At 41.5% G+C, this 15,611-nt stretch overlaps 2 protein-coding genes across 3 annotated transcripts in view; one reads left to right on the top strand and one right to left on the bottom strand.

Annotated features, from left to right (window-relative positions):
- The window catches only part of pomk (protein O-mannose kinase), a 31,136-nt gene extending 15,656 nt beyond the window's left edge, over positions 1-15,480 (bottom strand). The window contains exon 1 of the mRNA XM_026172882.1: positions 15,402-15,480. The gene's annotated coding sequence lies outside the window, so the exon portion shown is untranslated. The remainder of the gene's footprint in view (positions 1-15,401) is intronic.
- On the top strand, positions 6,134-15,392 carry LOC113025291 (uncharacterized). 2 transcript variants are annotated; one of them, XR_003272780.1, is made up of 2 exons: positions 6,134-12,441; positions 12,528-15,392. XR_003272780.1 is itself a non-coding variant. In XM_026172881.1 (2 exons), the coding sequence occupies exon 2, from the start codon at positions 7,277-7,279 to the stop codon at positions 11,999-12,001; it is 4,725 nt and encodes a 1,574-aa protein (XP_026028666.1). In that variant the 5' UTR covers positions 6,134-6,770; positions 6,857-7,276; the 3' UTR covers positions 12,002-15,392. The 2 variants fall into 2 exon arrangements, 1 of the variants encoding a protein (XP_026028666.1); XM_026172881.1 differs by having other exon boundaries at positions 6,134-6,770; positions 6,857-15,392.
- Positions 15,481-15,611: the final 131 nt, after the last annotated feature.

Consider the following 15,611-nt stretch of genomic DNA (forward strand, 5'->3'; position numbering starts at 1 on the left):
GAGAGATTCCTTTATAAAAAGATCGTTTAAAATAAACGATTTGTTTGTGATTGAGCGAGTGTTGAGCAGGGCAAACCTGATTGAAGACTTTTGGTTGGTGCAGTCAACAGCTGACTGCAGTGGCACTCAAAATAAACACCTGTGCGCACCTCTACACCTGTTACGCCGGGCGGGGACTTCAGGGCTAGCAGAAGCTAATATCCATAGTGGTACATCACCTCTGCCATCAAAACGGCGGTCGAAGGAGGGACGCCAAGTGAACATGGGGCCATCAGACCATAGACTCCGAGCTGGGAACTGCAGTGTAGCGTCGGCACCAGGTGACAATAGATGAATTGGTCGTAGGCACCGGGATTCTTCCCACATCCAAGAAGCTAATCTTCGGTACCTTCTCAGTCGCACCTGGACACCGGCCCTGGTTCCCCTACTTCTTCTTTTCTTCGTGTTAAATCCCACCGATATGTACGGTAACATGCAGTCAGGTGAGGAACACACAAAGGGTGGAGGGAAAAATTTCCTGTAACTGTCCCAGCTGTCACAGTAGCTCTCCATTGAATCTTTGATATACAACATCATGCCCCGATCATAAGTATTGGTGGCAGAGACAAAATCAAAACATAGGACGGTAAAAATAATATTGCAAGTGACAATAGCGGCCAGTATAAAACTATACCAGCGAGCTGTACAAGCGGCAAAGCCAAACACAGGCGCCATCTTGTCGAGCGAGCGTAAAAGAAAACGTCGTCATCCTCGTCCGAGACGAGATGTTCCGACACTCCCTCAGAGGATTCGCTGAGTAGCTCGTCATTAGCCTCGAGGGAATCAAGCATAGCTTCGCAGCTGACCTCGGCATCATCCACCAGCGGGAGGACGATATCCATCTCGTCGCCCCAGCTGGTGCCTGGTGTGGCGGACTCAGTGTTCTCCATCGGTGGGCCGATTGGAGACAGCATTGGGTCCTCCTTCGACAGGCTAGCTTGGCGGGCTAGCCTTCGGCGAAGGCTTTTTAGGGTGAAGCGAGCGCAGTGTTCGCATATACCCGGTGTGGAAATAGCCGCTTGGGCGTGTTGCAGCCCGAGGCACATCACACACGCGTCATGTGTATCTGAACCTGAGATTTTGCAACCGCAGGGGCAAATTCTGGGCAGCGGTTTGCAGTCTGCCATATTAAGGAAGCTTGGTGTAGCTAGCTTGGAATGGCTGGACAGCTAATGCTGATTTTTTTTTTCTTTCTTCTCTCGGTGAGCTAGTATGACCTGGCTAGTGTGGTGGCTAGCGCTTGTGCTACTTGGCTTGGTGACCGTGTGTAGCAAAGACAGTTAGCTTGGTCAGCTAACTGTTGTGCTAGATGCGTGGTGGCAGCTAACACACTCTCCGACCTGGCTCTGTGGTGAAGAGCAGGCGACTCGAAACGCGAGCCGTGCTAGCGCCCGGTGACCAAGGTGTTAGCTTGCTCGTGTGGACAGTTAAGCTAGCACTCACGTTCACAGTCAGGAGAGATGAGGTTTCTAAGAAGCGAGAAGAGGAAATTGAATGACGGGTGACGCTGCGTCACACCCTTTTATAGGGAGGAGGGTGGCCCCTCCCTGACGCAAGCGTCACGACTGCCAGCCAATACTGGCTGGAGTAATGATATAGAGGCTTCTGAGGACAACGCAGAGAGAGCGTTCCCATAGTGAGACACCGAAACGAATGTTTGAAAGAGAACAAACGATCACTGTGGCATTACTGAGAGTTGAAAAACTGTCTAAAGTCTTTCATCTTTAATAAAATGATCAGTGTTCTGCTCTACCAGGTGTAACAATTGAGTTTAACATCCAGGCATCCATGAAAACGGAATTTATGACATTTAACGGCGTTAGAAGTTAGCAGGGAGTTAGCTCGCTAGCTTTTATCTAAATACAATATAGCATGTCCTGACTGTGGGGTTTTGGAAACAAATTAAAACGTACAGCTCTGCTATCACATCCAGCATAAATGAAGACAGAAAACTAAATAGCAGTGACGTTTGTAGGGTTACTGAAGTTGGGCTAGCTGGTATATAATGATGTGCTACGTGACCGCTAGCGACACAGGTATGTTAGCATAATATAAACAAGCTAACTTTTTTTCCACTCGATAAAAGTTAACGTGAGTGTTCTCGGTGGTCAGAAACAAATGTAATCGCATGGCAGGATGCTGTAAAAGGACCAAACTTCAGCCAGGAGAACAACTGAGATAATCCATCCACAATACGAGGTTAGTCATTCATATACTGCTGCATGGGCTGGGCTGTAGTTACATCCTAAGGTTTTAAAAACTGAGCTTAAATAAATGGTTAGCGGTAATAAAAGCCGAGGGAGGTCAACAGTGATCACTGACTGTTTTAGGAGCTTTTTGAGATCAAATAAAAGAAAATACATACCATTAAACATGTTAACAACACAAAAGCCATATTAAACGCAGACTACTTTAGACCCGGAAGTAGGATTTGTCGCGTCATCACTGAACAACCGGATACCCGTCGAACTCCCGCAGGCACAAAGAAATTACGGAGGCTATTACTTATTGTGAAACCTGGCCTGTGAGCGACCATCTTTGAACAGAGGCGGGGGTTTACGACACCAAATCTCTGCCATCTATAATCCAGTTTTGAGATCCCTTCCCAGACACCTTAACGCCCACTCACATCCTGGGCCATCTGACCTCAGGAATTCGCATGATAAGGTGGGGCCAGGTTTCACAATGAGCTCACCCGAAACTCTGGCTGATTGGGACCCACACCCAGTTTCACACCTTGGCTCAGGCGATTAGAGGATCATCAGGGGGTCCTTTTGTCCCTCTGTGGGGGGTTACTCCCACTAGGTTTATATCTGGGACTCTCCACCATTTGACCTTAGAACTGAAGAAGCTTCTCGGATGAGAGGTGAAACGTCTTCAAGCAACTTAAAGAAGTCCAAACGCTTTTCTTTGCAAGCTCCTTTGACAACTTCGTAATATATTGAATTGTATTTAATTTAGTTCAGTCTGTTACTGTTTTTATTGTCTTGGAGCAACTGTAAGCACATAATTTTCTTGGGGATTAACAAAGTTTTCTGATTCTGATATTGTGTCCTAAATGTTATGTAACCATCTGCCACCAGATGGAGGGTTGTTGTTGAGATACACATGGATCTATTAATCTCGGCTTCATGTTTTTGTAAACACTATTAGTTAGTTCGCAGATACCGGCAGCTGAAATTTTCTCCAGAAGGTGGATGGGCACTCCCTTAGCGACAGGGTGAGGCATTCAGTCATTATGGAGGGGTTCAGAGTAAAACTGCTAGTCCTCCACGTCGAATGGAGACGGCTAAGGTGGTTCTCTCCTAAGTAGGGTGTTCCAACTAAGCATGTCTTACCAAGAAGAGGCCCTGGCATAGACTCGGGACAACACGAGAGAGATTACATTTATTGGCTGGCCTCGGAAAAGCTTGATGATTCCCTGGATAACTTGGAGGAGGTGGCGAGAGGGAGGCCTGGGCTGCCGCCTCTGGAATTTAGATGCGTGGAAGAAAATGGCTGGATGAGTTCTTGTTTCGTTGTTTTAGAATTTTAGTTTTACTGAAGTGGTTGTTATGAATTTTCAAACAGCATGCATCATTCATAATGAACGCCACAATGCGCCACACTTTTCCAATGTTAATTTTTCATACTTTAACAGTACATGAACATTTTTTGTAGCAACATGTTCTCATATCATATTTACCATCGGTTTGTTTTAAGTGTTCTTAGCTGTTGTCTGTCTGGAGTAAAACTTACAATTTTGATAATGCATGATGCAAGGTGTTGTACAGTTAAGCGGCATGATTCATTTATTGAAGAATGTGATTAACGGTTTAAAAAACGTTTGTTATTAATTTTTGACTTTTTTTAAACAGTTCTTAAATTTAAATGAGTGTTTCTTTAGACTTGTCGGTTCGTACAACTTTTTTTTACGGTTAGTCGATTAAGAAATTAGAAATATCGCTAATCTTGAGTATGGATGAAAATGACTAAAATAACTAGTTCTAATAACTACATACTCTAGATTAGTCAAATGGTGCCAGGAGAACAATCTCCTCCTAAACTTCAGCAAGACAAAGGAGCTGATTGTGGACTTCAGTACAAAGCAGGCGAGGAATTACGAGCCGCTAAACATCAGTGGTGCGCTAGTGGAGAGAGTGGATAGCTTCCAGTACCTGGGTGTCCACATCACTCAGGACCTGTCATGCCCATGTCACATTAACACCCTGGTTAAGAAAGCCTGTCAGTGTCTCTTCTTCCTCAGAAGATTTAGAGACTTCCATTTCCAGCTGAGCATGCTTAAGAACTTTTACTTCTGCACCATTGAGAGCATCCAGATGGGGAAATATCTGCACCTGGTATGGGAACAGCACCAAGAAGGACAGACGAGATCTTCAAAAAGTGGTGTGCTTAGCCAAATGCATCATTCGCTATAGGGCTGCCACGATTACTCGGCTAGTCACAATTATGTTGACTACCAAAATCGTCGACGACTAATTTAATAGTTGACACGTCGTTTGAAGCTTTGTAAGATCCCAAAAGACGAAGGAATAAGTAGTAGTATTTAAGAGTGTAATAGCGGACTGAAACAGAAGATGGCAGCAATGCATGTACAAGGATGCCAGCTGCCGTTAACCCCCGAGAAGAAGAAGAAGAAGAAGAAGCAGTGTCCGGTATCGTAGCTTTGTCCAAATTCAGAAACCGCATCCTCCTGTGTCCGCATTTGTAGGCCAATTACGTTACAGCGACACGACGAAGACTGTCCAAATTCGAAGACTCTGACAAATGCGGCCGACAAATGCACCCTTTATTTCCCCAGATTTGAAAGATGGGTCGGGTGTATACTTCGTGGCCCAACCTATCCCAGAATTCATAGCGCGGCCCTGCTCAGTTTCCAACAATGGCGGCAGCTAGTTAGTTTTAGTATTTCTTTTATTATTCTTTCTGGGTCACAAAATAAACGTTTAACATATTTTCAGGCGAGAATGTGGCTGTGTAAACTTGAAATATCTGCTCAGTTTATCAAGACACCACATATTTTCAAAAGCGCTCCGACGTTTTCAGAGACGTCTGTTACCCACCAGCTCGATATCTAGCCGGGGTTCAAGGCTCATTAGAGCCCGTGAGAACACCAGACTCTCGGCAAATCATTTTCAAACCCACTGCCGTCTTTCACTACTCAGGTTAAACATGATATATATATGTCACTTAGATAACTTAAAAATGTTATTGTTTGGCTTTTTTCAGTATTTTATTTGTTCTTGAGTAAACCGGTTTGGCTGAGATTAAAGTTATAGTTTTAAAGAGCTGAATAAACGTCAAGCAGACAACTGATTATCAGAAGTGTGAGATGCTCAAGAATATACTCCGGTGTCCTGTTATATTTTAGATAGCAAGGAGCAGACGGCTGAGTTTATTAAACTCCACCGAAACAATCTGCAAATTTCATTAAAATTTAATAAACTATCATCTTGGCTTTTTTTTTTAGTTAGCACATGCCTTAAACACTTAAAGCTGTAAGATAATGATAGTTATATAAGAGCAGATGCATGCTGGTGCAATAAGCTGTATGTTTTACGTCCAATGGACGCATGACCTGATAAGTCGACTAATCGCAAAAATAATCGGTGACTAGTCAACTATCAAAATAATCGGCAGCCCTAATTTGCTATGAACTTCCTTACCTTTGGTCCATGTACACTAAGCGGTGCAAGACCAAAGCCAGGAAGATTATGAAGGATCGCTCTCATCTCAACAATGGACTCTTCTCACTTTTGAGTTCAGGGGGGCACTTCCACTCCCTCAAGTCCAAAACAGCTCCTCATTACAGAGGAGCTTCTTCCCTCAGGCTATTCAGTCCCTGAACCTTGTGTAGGACTGGACTCTCTCTCTCTCACTACTATACATCAGGAACTATTTATTCCACTGCAAACTGTTACTCTGCAAACTGTTTGTTTGCACACTCTCTACTTGCACACTGTTTATTTGCAAACTTTTATAATTTCTTAAATTTGTTTATCTGCACATTCTACTTTTGTTTTGTTAATTATTTTTTTAACCTTTAATTTTATTGTACATTTTTTACAGTTAATTTTAAAATTTGTATATTATGTAAATTACTTGCTAGTTTAATTTTATGTTTAGTTTTATGTTTACTTTTATGTCTACGTTTGGTTCGGCATTGCACAGCAACAAGCATTTCACTGCATGTCGTACTATGTATGACTGTGTATGTGACAAATAAAATTTGAATTTGTATTTCTATTTGTATATCTGAGACACTTTTCAAACAGTCTAACTACAACATGTTTTTTTTCATAGGGTCTAACAAAACCCACTCATCCAAACATAAACATGTTTGAATGAGTATTTCAAACAGGCTATTGCAAGCAGAAACTGATGAATATGGGTGTAACAGTTGGTGAAATGTTAGTATTTGACCACTAGGCGGAGCTCTTGTAATGATAATGTAACTAACTCATTTTATTTTGTATGTTTTATTTTTGTGTTGAGCATGTTAACATTTTCCTTTTTTGCCTACCGGATTGGTGTACAGTTAATTTGATACATGGAAAATAGCCGGTTAATTTTGTAAATATAAGGTAAGGGCAGAGGTCACTTCCTGTTTTGGAAAAAAGTCAGAGAAGCTGCGCATGGTGACGGTCTAGCCGTGTAAAAGTCAAGCTAAGAAAGAAGAAATAAGCCCTAAGTTCCAGTTACACCGGTTTGTCTACTTGCAGGCCAAAGTGGTATGTTTGTTTATATTTTGTGAATTTTATATTGTAATATGTTTTAATGCTGAAATATAATTTTCTTGTACATTTGTATTCACCAGTTCTACGGTGTACCTGTACGTTAAGAGAAGCACAGTAAACATCAGTAAAGAAGAACTCTCGTGTCTCTCGTGTATGTGTACAAGCCGGCATAGTAGAACACTCCACTGCTCCGGAGAAGGCAACGAGATGGTTGGACCGACGCTACTAGCAAGAGACGCTACTAGCAAGAGAAGTTACTAGCAAGAGAAGTATCACATGCTCCAGCAAATGCATTGAATACGTAAAGAAGCAAGCTAACAAGTGAAAGACAGTCAAGCAAGCACAAAAGTCCGTGTCTTGGAAGTAACAAAGCACTTGTAAATTGTTATCAAGCCTCAGTTCCATTTGAAATTCAAAGTGACCTTTCATATTAAGGAGCAGCTAAAATCAAGATTTATCAAGTAAATGTTAAAGTCAAGTGAAAATACTATTAAGACAACATGGCAGATGAAAATGAAGATGCAATACAGCCCACTGAAGAAGAAAGTGCTGAGGATAATTTTCAAAATGATGAAAGTAAAGAGCAGACAAATGGAGAAGAAACTCCACAGTGCTCAGTATTTACTGAAGGCACACAGTCAGAAAGCTTACGCAGAAGCCAGCGCACACGCACTCTCACTGAAAAGGGACAATCCTTACAAGAAGCCAAGTTAAATGACTTGACAAACAATTTTGAGCGAGTTTACAAGAAGTGGAAATACCACATAAACTTATTTAAAAGAATGGTGAAGAGTAAAGACATTGAGTTAATACCTGAAGCTGTAAGTGTTATAGACACTAGTATGACTGACATCTGTAACATTCATGATGAGATCAGAAAAATACAAAGTCCTGATATTGAAATGCGCAGAAGATGTGATGTGTGCATGGCTATCAGTGAAACTGCCAGAGCAAAGGCTCGGTGCCTTTTAGAAGAAGATGGTGATCCAAATAGTATACCCTGGCCTGATTCAGAGTCCGTGTATGACAGCAGTTCATCCAGCGCTTCTTCAAGGATCACATATAAGTCAAGGTCTATCTCTGGGATGTCAAAGCAATCATCTCTGGTCACACTACAACAAAGACAAGAAGCTGCAGCTGATGTAGCAGCTACAGAAGAAGTCATTAAAATAATGAAAACACAGCATCAGTGTGAGGAAGAAATCAGAGAACTTGAAGTTGAGGATGCAAGGAAAAGAGCTCAATTTCTAACTGAGAGCACCTCAATAAAGACAAGGTTAGATGAAAAGAGAAAGGAAGTGGAACTTTTGAGAGAATTGCAAAAGCGTAATGCAGCACAAGCAAGATTGAAAGTGTATGCTGAAAGTGTGAATAGTGAGGATGAAGACAAATCTCCTGTTCATTCCCAAGTAAGACAAGATAGTTCCGTCCCGCAACCAAGCTTTCCAAATGTGAACTCGAAACCATTCATCCCATCTCAAGTTAGAGCTCCGCAACAAACTGCACCTCTCCGAGCCTCTGTCCCTCAAACAGCAATTCGTAGTGCAAATGAAACGCCCTCCACTGATCTTGTAAGGATGCTCGCTGAAGCTATCACTGCAAACAGAATCCCAATCCCAGAGCCTCCAGTCTTCACAGGTGATCCACTGCAGTATAATGACTGGAAGTTGTCTTTTCAAACATTAGTTGACCGCAAGAATCTGCCAATTCAAGAAAAGCTATTCTTCCTGAGAAAGTATGTTGGAGGTTCAGCGAAGAAGGCTATTGAAGGACATTTTCTGGTTGGAACAGACACCGCTTATCATGCTGCCTGGGAGATACTCAACGACAGGTTTGGAGATCCCTTTGTGATAGGCAAATCATATCGTGACAAGATTCAGTCATGGCCAAAAATTAACAACAAAGACACTAAAGATCTACGTGAGTTTGCAGATTTTCTAAGCAGTGTTGAGTCAGCCATACCTTATGTTCAAGGTTTACAAGTTTTGCATGACTGTGTGGAAAATCAGAGGATAGCTGCAAAGCTGCCTGATTGGCTAAGTGCACGGTGGAACAGAACGGTGACAGAGTTTCAAGATGAACACAGAATGTTCCCAGATTTTAGTCATTTTGTCAAATTCCTGAATAAAGAAGCAAGAATTGCATGTAATCCTATCACTTCTCTGCCTGCAATAAAGCCGACTGAACAAGACAAGCATGCATTCAAAGACAAGCCCAAAAGAAACTACATGCTGAATGCTAAGTCACTTAGTACAAGCTCTAGTGAAAGGACAAATGTCACATGTCTCTTTTGTAAGAAACCTGGTCACACGCTTCAGAAATGTCGCAAGATAATGGACAAGTCAGTTGAAGAGAGAGTAAAGTTTGTGCAGTCTGAAAAACTGTGCTTTGGTTGCCTCAAGACTGGTCATAACTCTAAGAACTGCACTTCCAGAAGTGTGTGTGACAAATGCCAAAAGCCTCACCCAACTTGTCTACATCAAGACAGAGAGAAAAGAGACAAGGAACAAAGAAAGAATAGCCAACAACAATTTAAGGCTAACCAGGAAACAGAGGTTTCTGAAGTACAAGAGCAAGTATCTAACCAAGTTACATCCAACAGAGTTGTGCAACAAAAGTCAAAAGGTTGTACTTCCTCAGTTGTCCCAGTTTATGTATCCACTGTGGATGAACCAGAGAATGAAAAGTTGGTGTATGCTTTGCTCGATACTCAAAGTGACACCACTTTCATCTTGAAAGACACAGCTCAGTCGCTCAACGCCATGTTAGAGCCAGTTAAACTCAAGATTTCCACTATAACGTCCAAAACAAAAGTTGTTTCAAGCAGCAAGTTAAAGGACTTACAAGTAAGAGGCATTTACTCTGAAACGAGAATCAAACTACCAACAAGCTATACCAGAGACTACATTCCTGCTAACAGATCACATATTCCCACAAACAAAACAGCAGAGAACTGGTCACATTTGAAACATTTATCAAAGGAGATGGCTCCCAAGCTTGATTGTGAAGTTGGACTACTGATCGGATATAACTGTCCTCAAGCATTGCTCCCTCTAGCGGTGGTCAGTGGTGATCGAGACCAGCCATTTGCACAGAAATCTCTGCTTGGCTGGAGCATCATTGGCTACAGTGACTCTGAAGGTGATTGTGAAGATGAAATAGGAGTAAGCCATCGTGTTATTGTTAGGCAAGTCTTGCCAGCTGTAGGACCAGCTCACAAGCTCAAAACGGAAGTTCACTTTGTAAGCAGAAACAAAGTCAAAGAAATACTTACTCCAGCCGAGATACTTAATGTGCTAGAGATGGACTTTGTTGAAAAAAGTGTTGAAGAAGAGTCAATGTCACAAGAAGATCTACTGTTTCTAGCCAAAGTAAAAGAAGGCATAAAACAAAGGCAAGATGGCCACTTTGAAATGCCACTACCCTTCAGACAAGAAAGACCTGACTTGCCAAACAACAAACTTTGTGCAGAACACAGACTGAAGTGTTTAGAAAGGCGTCTCAGAAAAGACGAGCGCTACTACAAGGACTACGTGACTTTCATGCAAGACATCATAAAGAGAGGTGACGCAGAGAAAGTGCCAGAGGCTGAGCTAAATAATCAACCAGCATGGTACATTCCTCACCATGGCGTCTACCATCCGCAGAAGCCAAATAAGATCCGCGTCGTCTTTGATTGCTCTGCAAGGTTCCAGAATACATCGCTCAACGAGCATCTCCTGTCAGGACCTGACCTCACAAATACTCTTGTTGGAGTTCTGTGTCGTTTCAGGAAAGGACGTGTAGCTGTCATGTGTGACGTGGAGCGCATGTTTCACCAGTTTCATGTTGCCCCAAAAGATCAAGATTACCTCCGATTCCTATGGTGGGAGGATGGTAACATGGAAAAGTCCACATCAGTGTTTCGCATGAGAGTCCACTTGTTTGGTGCAGCATCTTCACCAGGATGCGCAAACTTTGGATTCAAGCATGTCGCTGCGCAAGGTGAAAATAAGTTCAGTGAAGCCACGGTGAAGTTCATGCAACGCAACTTCTACGTGGACGACGGTTTGGTGAGTGTGGATTCAGTGCAAGAAGCTATTCAACTTGTAAAGGAAGCTAGAGAACTGTGTGCCACGGGTAAGCTGCACCTGCACAAGTTCATTAGCAACAGCAAAGAAGTGATTGCTGCTATCCCAAAGGAAGAATGTGTAGCAGGAGCAACTGATCTGGATCTGGCACTAGGAGAGCCAAAGATAGAAAGAGCCTTAGGGGTCCAATGGTGTGTAAGCTCAGACACCTTTCAATTCAGGGTGATTGTAAAGAATAACCCCTTCACTAGAAGAGGAGTGCTCTCGACAGTGGCCTCAATATTCGACCCACTTGGATTCGTCGCTCCGTTCATTTTAGTTGGTAAGAAACTCCTCCAAAGAATGTGTCAGGAAAAGCTGGACTGGGACAAGCCGCTTCCAGAAGATCTCAAGCCTCAATGGGAAGCTTGGCTCAGAGACCTCCAGAACCTGTCCTCCATAAAGATATCACGTTGTTATGTCCCATCAACATCTGACCAAGTGAAGCAGTATGAGTTACACAGCTTTTCTGATGCCAGTGTAACCGGTTATGGTGTGTGCTCATACTTGAGAACAGTGACCAAGTTTGGAGAAGTACAGTGCACTCTTGTGATGGGTAAAGCAAGAGTCGCTCCTACTAAAGTGACAACCATCCCAAGATTGGAGCTTTCTGCGGCTGTAGTAGCTACGAGAGCAGCTGACTTTCTAAAGAGAGAATTGGAGATCCAAAATATTCAGGTGTACTACTGGACTGATTCCAAAGTTGTCCTTGGTTATATTAACAACGACGCAAGGCGCTTTCATGTATTCGTTGCTAACAGAATACAGAGAATCAGATCAAGTACAGAACCAAGTCAATGGCGATATGTTGCCTCTGAACAAAATCCTGCAGATCACACATCACGTGGAGTCATGACAAAAGAACTAGTACAGTCCAACTGGTTCACAGGACCAAGTTTTTTATGGCAAAAGGAACTACCACAAGAAGACTGTCTTCCAAGAAATCAATGGAAACTCGCCAAAGTTGTGGAAGTCACTCCAGGAGCTGACGGCAGAGTCAGACAAGTTAAGCTTCTCATCGGTGACTCTACTAGAGACAATAAGGGGAAGCACACAACTAAGACGATTTTAGAGAGACCCATACATAAGACTATACTTTTACTTGAAGCAGAGTAAAGACTCAACATAATGTTTATTGGTTAACCTTCGCTAAGTTCATTGTTGGGTCAAATTCCTTTAGGATCACACATGCTGTTGCGATAGTGTGATGGTGGGAGTGTAACAGTTGGTGAAATGTTAGTATTTGACCACTAGGCGGAGCTCTTGTAATGATAATGTAACTAACTCATTTTATTTTGTATGTTTTATTTTTGTGTTGAGCATGTTAACATTTTCCTTTTTTGCCTACCGGATTGGTGTACAGTTAATTTGATACATGGAAAATAGCCGGTTAATTTTGTAAATATAAGGTAAGGGCAGAGGTCACTTCCTGTTTTGGAAAAAAGTCAGAGAAGCTGCGCATGGTGACGGTCTAGCCGTGTAAAAGTCAAGCTAAGAAAGAAGAAATAAGCCCTAAGTTCCAGTTACACCGGTTTGTCTACTTGCAGGCCAAAGTGGTATGTTTGTTTATATTTTGTGAATTTTATATTGTAATATGTTTTAATGCTGAAATATAATTTTCTTGTACATTTGTATTCACCAGTTCTACGGTGTACCTGTACGTTAAGAGAAGCACAGTAAACATCAGTAAAGAAGAACTCTCGTGTCTCTCGTGTATGTGTACAAGCCGGCATAATGGGCGTCACCTACTTAGTGAGGAGAAAAGTGGGACTGACCACCAGGGCCCTAAATGTGAGAGACGCCCTTGCAAGACTGGAACCAAAAGTTTGTTTTTATGACCGACCTGTCAATACCTCATAAATGTGTTTTTTCTAGCTGCAATACACTACAGGGAGCTACAGATCTATATTGTCTGCCAAAACTGCTCACAATACTAATGAAGTATGTAGTGTGAACGGCAAAGCATGAGGACAGAACAAAATGGAAACAGATTTAAAAATATATAAAAACAAAGTTAAATGCAGTCTGTGCAAATCTGTGCTTTTGTTCCAAAACAGCAATAATTCAGTGTACGAGCATTTAAAAGGCTGAAGAAGCTTCTTGAACAAAAAGTAAAAGATCTTCAAGAAACTTAAAGAAGTCTGGTCGCTTTTCTTTCCAAGCTTCTTAGATTACCATGAACCTACGCAGACATAAACGCTGTTACTGTTTGTACAGTAATGTTTATGTTAGCTATCCTGTTGGACCTTCCCAGGATGATGCTTGATAAGTGAACATCATTACAGTTTTGTTAGTTAATGAGTGAAATGCAATATTAAACCATTAAAAAGTATTAGCTATACTGTCTCCTAGTTGTTTGTTTTCCACTCACATTAGCATTAGCATTTCTTCTGAAAAGTAAACTCTTCTTTCTAACGTTAGGTAGTTGATCTGTGTATCAATAATTCGGAAACTTGTTACTCTGGATTAGAAAAAAAACCCTTTTTTATTTAATTTGAAGCTTTTATTTGAACTTATGAAGAGAAGCCATTTTTGATTTTCTATTTGCACAAATGATTTGTTTAAATACTACTAGTACTTTTTCTCACATTTGTATTATCTAACGTTTGTATTTATTTCATTTTATTCTGACGGTCTTATTGAGTAATGTTAAAAATACATTCGATTATTTTCAAATTCCTATGTTTCCTGTCAGCCCACCCTTTGCAGCTATGACAGCCTCAGGTCTTCTAGGAAGGCATTCTACAAGGTTTAGGAGTGTGTTTATGGGAATTTCTGACCATTCTTCCAGAAGCACATTTGTGAAGTCAAGCACTGATGTTGGACAAGAATGCCTAGCTCACAGGCAGGCTCTAATTTATCCCAAAGGTGTTCTATCAGGTTGAGGTCAAGATTCTGTGCAGGCTAGTCATGTTCTTCCATTCTCAATTCCCTCGTCCATGTCTTTATGGAGCTTGCTTTGTGACTGGTTCCCATATATGTTGGAACAGGAATAGGCCACCCCCAAATTGTTAGGAGCATGAAATTATCCAAAAGGTACTGCTATGCTAAAGCATTAAGAGTTCCATTCAATGGAACCAACACCAACCCTGCACTCTCTTTGCACCCATCTATCTGCTGTTAGTTAAGCAGGGCAGTTCGAGGAAGACGGTACATTGCAGTCTGATAAAATTAGCATAAAACCACACAATGACATTGCTTATTAAACAACAAAACCAAGCAACTAGGTAGCATAGCATATAGAAAGTCACTTATATGATGAGGAATGGTTTACTTTGCATTTATCAGTTCTAATGAAACAGACAAACACACAAGACAATTCAACTGCTGTATATAGTAGGAGAAATAATTTATTCATACCCTGCCAAATTTTTAAGTCTGGTCACTTGTCAACCCTGTATTGCAGATTGACATACTGCAGTTTGCAACATACTGTAGAGTACAATGACTTTATATATTTCAATGAGTTATGTATAAGTAGTATAAGTAAGTAATTCTTAGAAATGTAATCTTTGTTTTGTTACGCTTATAGAGAAAATGCTCATTATACTGAACAGGCTGAAACACTAAAATTACAGTTCCTTAGCCAAATAGGCCCAATAACAGTGTGTTAAAACAGTAAAACTTGTTCAATGACATGACATACATAATAGGCATAAAAATAGGCATTTAAAAGTTAGAGATGATATAGCGAGGGGGAACTAATTATTTGAGTCTCTTCTGAGCAACAAAAGGCTATAAATTTTTATGGTAGATTCATTTCCATTGAGCAGTGGCAGTCCGAGGAAGAATAAGTCTGTGGGAGCCAGAATTCTGGCTCCCACAGACTTATTCTGACCTCAACCTCCATTCCCCCCTCTCCATCTCCATAGACAAAGAGCTGTCAAAGGACGTCAAGGACAAGGTTGTAGACCTGCACAAGGCTGGAAAGGGCTACAAAATCACCCAAAAAGCTTGGTAAGATGGTGACAACTGCTAGCGAGATTGTTTGGAAATGGTAAAAAAGAAAAGAAAATGACCTTGGACTTCGGAACTAGTCTCCTGCAGAAGGGCTAAAATCTGCGATGGGCACTGCTAGTACCATGTGGTTTTTACCAGTGGACAAGAGCGTTCCCTGTGCCTTTGGGTCAGGTGACTGTCATTTGCGCTTCTTTGCCTACTTCTTCCCACGAGAATCTATCATGCTTAAAGTATAATAATAAACCCACACTAAAGATCCCCAAGTAATTAAATACCACAGATGGCGGCAGGCATAAAATAGTGGCTTTTGGGCATGCGTAAGACTTTGACTACGTGCATTTCAGCGCGTGATATTCTTCGCACGGTTTTAAAATGGAACAAATGTGCAAATGTAAAATAATTTCATGTTAAGTTATATTACAACAATGAGATACAGCTAAATGGTGTCAGGCAGAGCAATCTTACGTTTAGCTAATGTAGAGCAATAACACAAGGAAGCCCACATAGAGGTGATGAAGCATATCTATTAATTAGCGTTATTTACGAAGATGCCTACCGTAACTAGGGTTCACATGGTGTTATGACTCAGGAGGTACTTTTTGAGGATAGCAACATGTCTGCTACCCCATCCACCATCAAACGTATCAAGAAAAAAACTTCCTTTCAGATTTCCAGAATAAAAGCATAGTAGTTCACCGAACTAAATATGACTTACCCAAAATATTCCGTTTTTATTCCCCATATTCAAGTTTCAGGGGTTGCAATA

The sequence above is a fragment of the Astatotilapia calliptera genome, chromosome 7 (genome assembly GCF_900246225.1).
Source record: "Astatotilapia calliptera chromosome 7, fAstCal1.2, whole genome shotgun sequence".
Taxonomy (NCBI): Eukaryota; Metazoa; Chordata; class Actinopteri; order Cichliformes; family Cichlidae; genus Astatotilapia; species Astatotilapia calliptera.